At 34.9% G+C, this 12984-nt stretch overlaps 1 protein-coding gene across 2 annotated transcripts; it reads left to right on the top strand.

Moving 5' to 3' along the window:
* The first annotated feature begins 7695 nt into the window (after positions 1-7695).
* Positions 7696-11183, top strand: LOC143565295 (mitochondrial carnitine/acylcarnitine carrier-like protein). 2 transcript variants are annotated; one of them, XM_077052303.1, is made up of 3 exons: positions 7696-7954; positions 9382-9773; positions 10536-11183. In XM_077052303.1, exons 2-3 carry the CDS (start codon positions 9382-9384, stop codon positions 11083-11085), a joined length of 942 nt encoding a protein of 313 aa, XP_076908418.1. In that variant the 5' UTR covers positions 7696-7954; the 3' UTR covers positions 11086-11183. The 2 variants fall into 2 exon arrangements, with proteins under 2 accessions (XP_076908418.1, XP_076908417.1); XM_077052302.1 differs by lacking the exon at positions 7696-7954 and having other exon boundaries at positions 9376-9773.
* The last annotated feature ends 1801 nt before the right edge of the window (positions 11184-12984 follow it).

A 12984-nucleotide genomic window follows, 5' to 3' on the forward strand; every position in this document is an offset into this window, starting at 1 on the left:
AAATGATCATAAAAACTTGTAATGGAGTGTCATTATCTAGTGCAGAATCCTTTCTTTTCTACATCTATCACATTTTTTTAGTGACACAATTATTTCATTGTTGATAATTAATAATTTGTCTTGATCAATTCTAAATGCAAAGAATCATGTATGAATTGTTTGTGAACTTTACCTAAAATAGGCTAGAAATCCATGAAGTATATACTAGGTTTTAGGAATATTAATGAAACATAAAAGACACATTTGACAAGAAAAAAGATATGCAGTTTCAAGATGATCACTTCAAATGTAGAGCATAAAGTTCAATCCAAATTAATTCACTTGTTTATCCTTCACACTTCGAAACTTATAATGATTCAACGAATACGTGTTCAAAAGTTTTTCGGTCATTGTCGATCCTCTCAGGACTAGGATGCCTGTCGGTAATCCGGTAACCGATGTACATGGTTTTCATACACCCTCAAGGGAGAAAAAGTCTAAAAAAGAAATGATTAGTTTGTACTAAAAGAAATAATTAACTTTAGATTAGTGACAGGCCCTTTTAATGTACCTTTTTTTATTTTCTTATTTGCCTTTTATTTTCTGTAATCGATAGGTAATCATGGTTTCTGTGTGTTGATGATTATATACATGTGTGTGATACTTCATTGTGTAGTAATGTCATGTTACATTTATTACTTACTAGGGATTCGATCCAGCCAAACCTTACTATATTCAGAAACTCATGACCAGCTGTCCACTCCATTAATAAGTCGAGTGCACACCTTCCAGTTTTCCTACATATTCTTATGATCTTCTCAAAAACCACTAATTGTCATGCCTATGCTAAATAATTTGTTCTTGACTTCATGTCTTCATATATGTCATGTCATCAACACTTTAGTATAGTGGTAATATAGATTTTTCCTAAAGGTTTTCTTCATGGGCAAATCATGGGTTTGAGTCTTGAAATGGAAATTTTGTTAGCACCCTTTACAAGATTAGGAGTATAGGCTGTTAAAAAAATCTTGTTGTAACATCACTTAATAAAAGTATTCATAGTATATATTGGGAGGTAATCCTAAAACGTGACATGAATTAACAGACATTTTTAAAAGAAAGTGAAAGTTGAAAGCGTATTTATAAGATTTTAATTAATTATGATTTAATATATAGTTTGAATGTTTAGAATTATCTATTTGGTTTATTTGATTTGTTTTTCAAATTTATCTCTAGACGTTTGTTTGAATCACCATCTTCAACCATTCTTGCAACTCTTCTTTGTGATTATTGACTGTATTCAAGTTCTCTTAGCTCAATCACTCCCGTTACCTCGTCCAGGATCAGTCCCTTAGTCGTATAAACTCGTGTAACGACGCCCTTAGCTATGATTATGGTTATCTATCAAGCAAACAACAGCCTTCATTGATCATCACCTATCCATTCATATTCTTTGCTCGATAAATTGTTCAATGTTATCAAAAAGTTCTATCTCTTCCTCTTCAATTCATCTTCAAACGGATTGAAAAGTACGATAGCACTCCACTCTCTTTCTTGCTACTCGATCACAATCACCCATATTGTTCCAATCAAGACGACACATGAGCACACCAAGCATATCGTTGAAAAACACTACCCCAACTTTTTCTTGCTTCCGATCACCCAAAACAGCCGCTGGTTGTTGTCCTGATCGTTGATTGCGACCCTTTCTCTTGTGACATTATATTTACCTTGGTCTTCGCACACCCCTTCGAAACCTACTCTTTAATGATCTTAACAGCCACAATTTCATTTCGGCTCTTCCTTAGAAAATCAAAGAACCAAGATGACTTGGATAGATAAATTGTTGTCTTTTTCTTGATATGTTGTATTTCTAATTCCTTGATCTTAACAGCCACAATTGCGTTTCTTGATCAGTGTCGGGTTCTCAATTCCTAGATGTCTTATATTCTTGATCCTTGCTTTGTGATTTCTTTTGTGTTTGTTTCTTATGATCAACATTACTTCCTTACCCAACTCTGATATCAATTGTTGGCCCAAACTGTTATGGTGAAGATTCAAACTAAAAGAATGATGTGAATATTAACCCGTCCCGGACTCTATTTTAATTACTTCAAACTTGACACACAAAAGATGGTTGCAAAGTCCTATATATATTTATACCAACCATTAAACTAATTATATTCTTACAAACTTAACAAATAAAACTAGACATTTTATTAAAACACCAATATTGTCCCAATCTTTTCTCTTGACTTATCATGTTATCTTTTACTTTTTTAAGAATATCCAAATTACTCACACACACACACACAATGACTTTATCACTTTCTTTATTTGTTTTCTCATTTTAATGCATGAAAGGAATCCGTTTATACAAATTGACCAAGAGGTTAGAAAAGTAGGGTCATGAGAGAAGCATAAGTCATAGTCCATTTGCATGGGCCCTAAAGCCATAATGATTACCACTCTATCTTGCAGTGTAACTAAAACGACCCTTGTGAGGGGCGGACCCACATAGTGTGGATCGGGGTCCCGGGACACCAATGTTTTTTAAAAATTTATTAGAAGCGGTATATTAAATTTTTTGAGGACCCCATAAGATTTAATACTTGGAACCCATACTATTAATGTTGATGTGGTCTGGTGGAAAGTCCCTTGTTTTATCTTTGAAAGGTCATGGGTTCAAGTCTTACAAGGCTCAGTTTTTGGTTTTTTGTGTTAATTTTTAGTGTTAATCAATCATTTGATTGCTAATGTTGCAATGATAACTTTGGAAACATTCAAACACCTCTAAAATACATATCATTGTTTTCAACTTTATGCATGGTTTTCTTTAGAAACATTCAAACACTTTAAAATATCAGTTTTATTTTTCACTAGTTTAAGTTAATGGTTTTCAACACATGCTTATGAAAGGGTGGATCTAGGTTCTATCTCAAAAATGTTTAAGAAAGGGAAAACAAAGTGTTTATGTGTCAACCCGACCCATTTTGACCCGTTCAGGTAGTGATGATTGAAAAGAAAGTTTTATTATGATATTGTTTTTTATTATGTTCTTCGCCTCGACCCGACCTGAACAACGACCGACCCGAAAAATTTGAACACCGAAAATATGGGACCCCATTGGCAAAAAATCCTGGGTCCGCCACTGACCCTTGTGCATACAACCAAAACAAGAACCACGTATTTGTGTAAATGAACATGCGTGCCGCAAACCGCTTGCATACCTGGTGGTCACACCGATTAAGAATCTATTGTGCATGTCTATTAATCAAACTGTAACACCATTTAATTTACTCTGAGACACATGATTTAATTACCTCTCTCATATGGGTCATGAAATAAGAGGCGGGCTCTAAATCCAAACGTAAAATAAGTATGGTTGCAAAGCTGTCGGAAAATTAATAATACTATCCACGAAGGTTTTTGTCATCGAAATTTATGACCTATATTAATATATTATCACGGTCACATGTAGTCATATTTTGTAGCACTGATGGGGACTTTACAATAATGTGGCAGTGGTAAATTAAACCTTGAGAATTTGGGTCAGTGTAAAAAGACTAAAAAGTGGCTTTTATTTGGTATGTTTGATCAGTACGTGTAACCTGCAATTTCGTCTCATATGTAATTCATTTTTATATATTTTTAATTTGTTATTACGTTTTATATTTATAAATTACAAAAAAAGAAAAGAAAATTGAACGGCTATTTTATATTTATAAATTACTATTAAATTATTTATTATAGTAAACTCTTGTTTTTAATACACTGCATTAAGTATTATAAATAATTTCTAAATATTACATAATTACCCTTAACTTAAATTGAATTTAACGGAGTTAATGCATTTGATGGAAAATTGCAACTTATGAAAATCATGATGACGAAAATGCTTAGAAAAAACATTTTGGTCCAAAAAGGCAAGAGTGGCCAAATTATATGGATGGTTCTGACAATTCACTCCAAACGTTATTCTAAACCGATCGTTACAAATTTCACCGCATCATTGCATCAACGCCTTCCATTTCAACGCTCGACATTACATTTACCAGTTAAAATAAAGAACAAAACACTTAGTTTTTGGAGATTTTTTTTTATAATTACTAATAAATAACGGATAATTTCAAAACATGCAAGTATGTAATAAAGTAACCAACCTTTATTCAAGAACAAGGGTGCACCCATAAAGTAACCAACCTTTATTCAAGAACAAGGGAGCGGTGCAACGGACCATGGTACTCCGGACGTCCGGTGGAGCCGAAGGAGTGTTTTTTTCCTTCGGCCTAATAGCTACCCAACTATTTCTCCTTTTTGTTTTGGTCCAAAACACCTTTTTTCTTGTTAGTTGTTAGTTGAATAGTTGTAACATTGCCTAACGCTTTTTGAGTGTTTTTTTTCAGTCACACAAAAGTTTTTCCCTTCTTTATTATCATGTTTCTTTGTGTTTTTCCCTTTTATTTTTTCGGTAGGAATTAATATTTTTATTCACCAAATAGTTTAGAAGTCATGTACTACATAAGATGATAATAACATGGTAAAAAAATTAACATTTTATGTGTATGTTATAGGTGTGTATTAGTACTCGTATATGCATTCACGTCTCTCATGTGGACGTAACAAAGAGAACATTGTAGGATTTTCCTAAGGTGGTAAATTTATAACATTTAGCCTCTCGTACCTCTAATATTGTTTGTTTGCTCACAAGAAGGTCACAAAGTATCCCTCGTTTGGTTAGCTTTACATGATCATGATTTTGGCTTCTTGATTTTCGTGCACCCCAACAAGGACGGCTGCTGCTTTCTGCCTTTTCCGTTACTGTCTGTTAGCCTCCTGCCTTGCATCCAAGTGCAAGACCTCATACCCAGTGGCGAAGTTGAACGAAGATGTTGAGGGGGCCGGGCGAAAATACATATTAAAAAAAACCGTAAGCGGAGGGGGTCGGGATCAAAATTTTCGGTTAAAACGGGTAAATTTACACCACATGTAAAAAATGTCGGATGAAAACGGGTAAATTTACACTACCGCGCAAAAAAAAACCGAGGGGGCGGGGCAACTCTGGCCCCAACTATCCTTCGCCATTGCTCATACCCCTCAAACCTACTTTTTTGAAAGGCCAATAATATTAAAGAATTAAAGAAGGAAAAAGTGTTACTAACAAGACGCGAGAAACCCAAAAACATACAAGAAAAAAAATAAACCTTACAAGACGAAAACATATTCTGGGGTTTTTTAACCAATTGTAGGCCTAGGATTTGCTCAGCCCGTTTACTAAGTCCCGCCAAAACAAATGGGCAACCATTTAATATTTAGGGCCGACCAATCATAATGACTTATGCCCACGTGAATTCCAAGAGCATCACTAGTGTTTAAATTCTTTCATCATATGTAGTTAATTATTATTACTAATCAGCTTCTTTTTTTAAAAAACACTGTAAACTTCTATAAACTAAGGCCGGAGCCAAAAGCACCCTCCGTAACCCGGAGGATAGCCGAAACAAAGCAAGACAAGACAAGTACATCAAGGAAAACTTACACCAATTTGACCAGCAAATCGATTTGTATCTAGATCTAAGTTTGAACCAAAGAAAACTTAAACGATCTGATGTCGCAGATGATATCTCTGATGTTCGTCTTTTTTCCTTCAAAAATCAAAGCAATGATTATGATGTCTTTGAAAGCCTCCTTTTCCTTGTTTTTTCATCCCCACGTGGTTATAAACTTCAAATAAATCCTTGCCCGAAAAGGCAAAAAAAGACGGGATCTTGCACCAAGAGATTAAAGCGTCCCAAACCTACGTGGTCACCGAGCAACCGGTGAAGACGTGCTTAGTAGACTCTTCCGCAGCATTGCAGAAAACGCACGAGGAGTCCGAAACAAAGATGTTTCTTCTTTTAAGGGCGATCTTAATGGGAATTTTATTCATTTCTGATCTCCAAGCGTGTATGTTGCACTTAGACGGGACCCATTTACTCCAACTCAAGACATAAGAATGGTTGTAATCCCTGCAAGAGATGATAACTTGTTTAATTGATCTAACTTGTTTAGTAATCAGCTTCTATGCTTCAATCAAATATAATTCCTATTTTTAGCTCGTCAAGCTTCAAATTACATGTGATTGTAAAAGAACTCATTGTAATATTATTTGCTATATATAAACAATTAAAATACATTTAATAACACATATATACACATGATTTATTCTCGACCATCATCAGCCCATCCCAAAGCAGGATTAGGCAGATTCAAAAGTTACATACAGGCCTGTAAACGAACTGAACGAACACCAACATGGTCGTGTTCATGCTTGTTTGTTAAGAAAATAATGTGCTCACAGACACTTACCAAATGAGATTTATGTCCGTGTTCGTTCATTAAGGAAATTAGTGTGTTCACGAACACAAACGAATCTAAATAAAACCAGCAGATCTTAGAGATTTAAATCGATGTATTTATCACTGTGAATAATGAAAGCATGTAATCAAATGAACACGAACAAGGGCATGTTTGTTTTCGTTCATTAAACACATACATAGGCCCGGCCCAATAGCTTTATTGGGCCAAGCAAGGGCTTTAGGCCCCAAAAATATGAAGCCCCCATTTTTTTTTTTAAATATTATATATTAGGTTTTTACAACTTTGCTGAGGAGAGTATTTCTAATAACTGAAGCGGCGATTTTGGAACACTTCAGTACTCCACGTACACGGTTGTCAATAAATCATCATTCATGGCTGCCGGTTCTATAATTTCAATCCTCAATTTTGGTTATGTTTATCTTTATATACACCCTATGATGTAAGTCTCAAGTCTCTGTTTATTTAACTCAATTTTTGATATGCGAATTATGATTTTTATGAAACTGGTGTGCTGTGTAAATAGCCTAATTGTTACTGTATTTTTTTTTCTTCCAATTTGGATATGTGGATTGAATTTGAGTCATTTGACTATGGTCAGCTTATTTGGGATGTGTTGGTCAAGTATTTTGGAATTCGTATTTCCTAGTCAACCGATTGAGGTCAGCTATATTACACCTTATATCTAGTTATTTGGGAATATATAATCAGGACTAATTTTTGCCCAATGTTTAATTTTTATAATATGTCTATTTGTTATATTTTGCTAGTTGAATATTGAGGTTATTTGATTTCACATTACAATGTTATTTGCTATTTGTTTCACGTCAAATCGATACTGAATCTAGCCCGGTTAAGAAAAAAACCCTAAAATTGGAGGCTTTAATTGAATTGCCAAAAGGAGATATTTTAAACTCCGTCGGCAATGAACTTTTTAATTTATAATTCCCGGTCCCAAATTGTAATATAGGAGGAGGTTTATATTAAAACGATTTTGAAAGGCCCCCAAATTATTAATTAGCTTGAGGCCTCTCAAAACCTTGGGCCGCCACTCCACATACACTTAATCAACCAATGTGTTTTTAAAATTCTAAAAATAAAATGACCAAACTTCTCTAAATAATAAAAGGTAAAAATACATAAACCTTTCACAGAATTTGATATTTAAACCATACGTTACAAACAAAAAAAGAAACAAACATTACATTTTTGGTAAAATAATAATAATGAAGATAATAATTAATCCCACTACCCAAAGGTTGTTTGCCACAATGTCACGAATCTTTGCTATTGGTCATCTTTTAGACAGCCAACCCAACTCACACCACTAACAACAAAACAATTGCACTAAAATACATTATTATTCCTGAGGAACACAAGATTCATCAGTGAATCTTGTCCTCAGTTCTTGTTCTGTGTTATTATCTTCACATCACATATATGTGGCTCTTACATCTTCAAGATTTCAGTTTCACACAAACCCTTTATTATCTTCTTTAACTAGTATCATCCTTTTGCATCTTTACCTTAAAAAAAGATTCCATTTTTAAAAGATTTAACAAGATCAAGATTTGCTTAGGCTATCACTTATCATTCCTTTGTCAAACTATTTGCAAAGGTATGATTTTTATTATGGTCTTGTTTAGTCCCAATAGATCATGTGTAATTCTTGTAGTTTGGTATTAAAGTTAACTTCAAATTTGTATCTAATGATTTATGTTAGGATGTTAGGTATCCGTATATGCATTCGGCTTTCGAGCGAGTAATCCCAACTTTTAGTTTTTTTAACTGGAGGAATAGTAATAGCATATTCATCAATGATTTTGCACTCGGTTTACATTTTATGTAACTCGATTTCGTATGCACATTTCTCCATTTCATTCATAATCATCATTGTGACAAAAATCGAGTAGAAATTAAATATTATTTTATGATCATTATGCTTCTGGGATTCTGGGATTGCTTTTAGCAACAAAAGTGGGATTGTCGTTAGGGCCGTCCAAACCGCTCGTTGCTCGAACTCGCTCTGAAATTGCTCACTCGATTGAAAACGAGCCACTCTGCTTGGTTCGGTTTGTAAATGAGCCAAGCAACGAGCAAAGGTCTGCTCGGTTTGGTTCGGCTCGAATATTTTTAATTTATTTTTATATATAATTATATATGAACAAATATATAAATATATAGACGAAACAAATAAATATAAGCTTACAATTATTTTTACCCATTTAAATTTTTCATATTCCGTCAATTTTACAGTTTTATTGTCCGATTCAAGTTTTTAGAATACTAAAAGTTTGTTTACATGTTCATTATATCTCACTTCAAACTTATTTTTAATAAAAATGTACAATTTATTACACGTTTGTCTAAAAACTACTAATTTATTTATAAAATATATTATTTACAACCTTCAAATGTGTTTCTTATTGAAAATTTTAAAGTGAAAAAGAAATAAATAATGCTCGAAACCGCTCGATGTTCGATCGAAAAATGCTCAATTCGATTTTGGCTCGTTTCGGTTTTCGCTCTGTTTGAATAACAGTCGTTCTGTTCAGTTCGGTTGTAAACGAGCCAAGCAACGAGCAAGCCTTCGCTCGGCTCGTGAACAGCCCTAATTATCGTTGGTTAAACTGTAAGTATGAATTATATCGACCAATAGGTTATAGTTTGGATTATTAATATCTATTTTTCCTTATTAGATTTATCAATTATTTTAAAGTTTGTTTGTTAAGTCATTATTTTATTTCTAGTTTGAATATTAGAATAGTTATTGGCGTTTAATCATTATCATTAGTCAGTTAGCTTTATCATCATTTTGATCATTATCGTTGGTTGGTTAGCTATCAACAGTTTGTTTCGAGTTCGAAATCAATAATAGTTGTTTTATAGCATTCAAGAAAGTGACAAATGCATTGAACTTGGACAAACTCTTTTCTTACCAAACAAATTTGTAATGCTTATTGTTTAGATAGTTTTATGCATACAACTACAAGCATCTTTAGTTATACTTTGAAAATAAGCTATATTGGTGTCATTATTATGCAGATGAGTGACGTGGCGAAGGACTTAACCGCTGGGACCGTAGGAGGTGTAGCCCAGTTGGTAGTTGGACACCCTTTTGACACCATCAAAGTCAAACTGCAAAGTCAACCTACTCCGCCACCGGGTCAACTCCCCAAGTACTCGGGTGCGATAGACGCTGTTAAAAAGACATTGGCAGCTGAAGGGGCGGGCGGGTTATATAAAGGTATGGGGGCCCCACTTGCCACCGTGGCAGCCTTCAATGCGCTTTTGTTCACGGTAAGGGGTCAGATGGAGACCGTCTTGAGGTCTGCACCTGGTGCACCCCTGACCGTGAACCAGCAGTTCATTGCTGGGGCCGGTGCTGGAGTCGCTGTCTCGTTCTTGGCTACCCCAACTGAATTGATCAAATGCAGGTTCGTTGTCGGTTTGACTTTTTCGGTCAAACTATGCGATTAGAAATCTATTTTTGGGTAGCAAACGGGTCGGGTCGGGTTGGGTTTGGGTCACAGGTTGAAAAAGGCTTCGCTGCTTGGCTCGTTTACAACCGAACCAAACCGAACGGCTGAAATTCGAACCGAGTGAAAACCGAAACGAGCCAAAATCAATTCGAGCTTTTTTCGATCGAACATCGAGCGATTTCGAGCATTATTTATTTCTTTTTCACTTTAAAATTTTCAATAAGAAACAAATTTGAAGGTTGTAAATAATATAGTTTATAAATCAATTAGTAGTTTTTAGACAAACGTGTAATAGATTGTAAATTATTATTAAAAAATAAGTTTGAAGTGAGATATAATGATCATGTAAACAAACTTCTAGTATTCTAAAAACTTGAAGCGAACAAATAAAACTGTAAAAATGACGGAATATGAAAAATTTAATTGGGTAAAAATAACTGTCAGCTTATATTTATGTGTTTTGTCTATATATTTATATATTTGTTCATATATAATTATATATAAAATAAATTAAAAATATTCGAGCCGAACCGAACCGAGTACACCTTTGCTTGTTGCTTGGCTCGTTTACAAACCGAACCGAGCAGAGTGGCTCGTTTTCAAGCGAGCGGTTTGGACGGCCCTAAAAAGGGTTAATTTTGTTTGGGTCGAAACAGGTCGGGTTAAAACAAGTTGGTTTAAAACATTTTTTTTTTTAATAAAGTCTTTTGGGTACAGATTGCAGGCGCAAGGTGCGGGTGCAGCTGTAGTGGCGGAAGCCGGTGCAGCGGGTGCATCCGCCACCGCAGCCAAAGCCGCCACATCATCGGTGCCAGTAAAGTATGGCGGGCCAATGGACGTGGCAAAACAAGTTTTAAAATCCGAAGGCGGGATAAGAGGTCTATACAAAGGATTATTCCCCACACTAGCCCGTGAAGTCCCGGGAAACGCAACAATGTTCGGTGTTTACGAAGCAGTAAAACAGTACATGGCTGGTGGGACCGACACATCCGGGTTAGGTCGTGGCTCGCTGATGTTGGCAGGTGGGTTAGCCGGTGGTGCATTCTGGGCTTCGGTTTACCCAACCGATGTGATCAAGAGTGTGATCCAGATTGATGATTATAAGAACCCGAAGTATAATGGGTCGATCGACGCTTTTAAAAAGATTCTTAAACCCGAAGGAGTCGGTGGTTTGTATAAAGGGTTTGGACCCGCTATGGGTCGAAGCGTGCCCGCAAATGCGGCTTGTTTTCTAGCTTATGAAGTCGCTAGGTCTTATTTGGGCTAGATGTTACAAGATCATTGTTTTTAATATTCATTGTAACAAATAATTTAATTACTTTTTACTATTTACTGTCTAAGCATTTATATTTTATTTTATATATATACATGTTTGATTCATTCTTTTGACTGAGTAATAAACTTTGCACTAAAAAAAGGGTACACTTTAACTAAATGCACACCATACGCGCATGTCTGTATATATATTGTTAAAAGTTATATACAGACACGCGCATACAGTACCGTAAAAAAAGATAAAAATGGTTAAGAGTGAATGATGAGTTACAATCTCAGTCATCAATACCACTACTTTCAAAACCAGATCACATGGAGTCTTTTGTAAGGCTAATATTAATAATATATGATTTGTAATTTATAAGTATTAATATTTATTTTTGTTACATTTATGTAGATGAAGCAAGTCACAAGGAACCCAAATGTATCAAAATGGCGATGCATATTTTTGTTCGGTAAAAAAAATAACGAGTGTGTACGTTTGAAGGCGCCCGTCACAAAGGCAAAAAACAAAAGTTATCTGCTAGATCAGATTGAGTCACTTGAAGATCGGCTTATTCAGGTTTTTTTTTATTATTTTTTTTAATGGTTTATGACTTTATGGTGAAACTTTTTTTTTCGAATTTTAGCTTTCGTTAGAGATTGAAAGCCGAAGAGCGACACGCGTCACGAACACTGAGTCGACGGGTTCTGGGGCACGAGAGGTACCGGCTTCTTCGTACCCGGTTTTTAATAATCATAAGCACAAATGCGAGCATGCATCTTCTTCAGATAGCCTTCCACTTAGTACTGGTGGTGATTTACAGGTTGATTATTTTTTTTAGAAAAAATGGTATTTGTAGTTTATGTTTTAATTGTTTCATAGATTGTTATATGGTCTAGATCTATTATAAAAATGAAAAAAATAATTAATAATAATAAGTTAATAACAATAATTACCTGAAGTTTTACTGTCAAAAACTTTAGTTATAGTGTTAAGTAGAGGGTTATAAACTGGGCATAAAACCCGGTTTCGGACCCGTTGTACCCGTCCTGCGGGTACAAATCAAGTTTCAGTTTCTCAGAAAAACCATACCCGGACACGGACCCGATACTGAACCAGAACCGGCTCCACCTCTATCTGGACCCAACCTGGCCAAAATCCGATAAAAACCCAGCAAACCCGGTCAAAAACCTGACGATACCCGGAGTGGGACCCGTTCCGGTTCCAAAGAAGCCCCGCTAGTTTGTCGGGTCCAACCCGAAAAAAATCCGAAAATTTGACACGAACCCAAACACGACCCGAACCTGAAATCATGTTAAACGCGTGAACCCGAACCTGGCCCGCATATTGCGGGTTGACACAATTATAGGGGCGTGCGTGGTGCTGTTTGGTGTTGTTTTCGGCTAAAACCAAACCGAAACCAAAAATCCGGTTTTTGAATTTTTTTTGAAACCGTTCGGTTTCGGTTTTTCGGTTTTTGTGATTTGAGCTTAAAAATTTTAGGCCGAAAAAAAATTAGCAAAAAATAATGAATTTAGGTATAACAATTTTGTTAATTGTAAAATAACATACTATTATAGATTTGACCAACAATATTTGAGTTAAATATTTATTAAATTCTTATAAATTACTTAATATAAAATATAAAAAACAAAAATTTAGGAATTCAATTCAGTTCGAGTTTTTCGGTTTTTATTATATGCAAAACCAAAACCGAATCATTAGGTTGGCTTTACAAAAACATAAAACCAAAACGCCGTTTTTGTTTCGATTCGGTTTTTTCAGTTTCTTGCACACTCCTAGACACAAACGCGAACCCGTTTGATCTAAAAGTTTTTTTCTTATTTATTGTTTTCACGTATTAATATACTTTAAATTTAGATCTTTACATAAAATAAAATCTATATT

Source organism: Bidens hawaiensis, unplaced genomic scaffold, assembly GCF_021521415.1.
Source record: "Bidens hawaiensis isolate Kalapana, Puna unplaced genomic scaffold, B.hawaiensis_p1.1 tig00022316_1, whole genome shotgun sequence".
Taxonomy (NCBI): Eukaryota; Viridiplantae; Streptophyta; class Magnoliopsida; order Asterales; family Asteraceae; genus Bidens; species Bidens hawaiensis.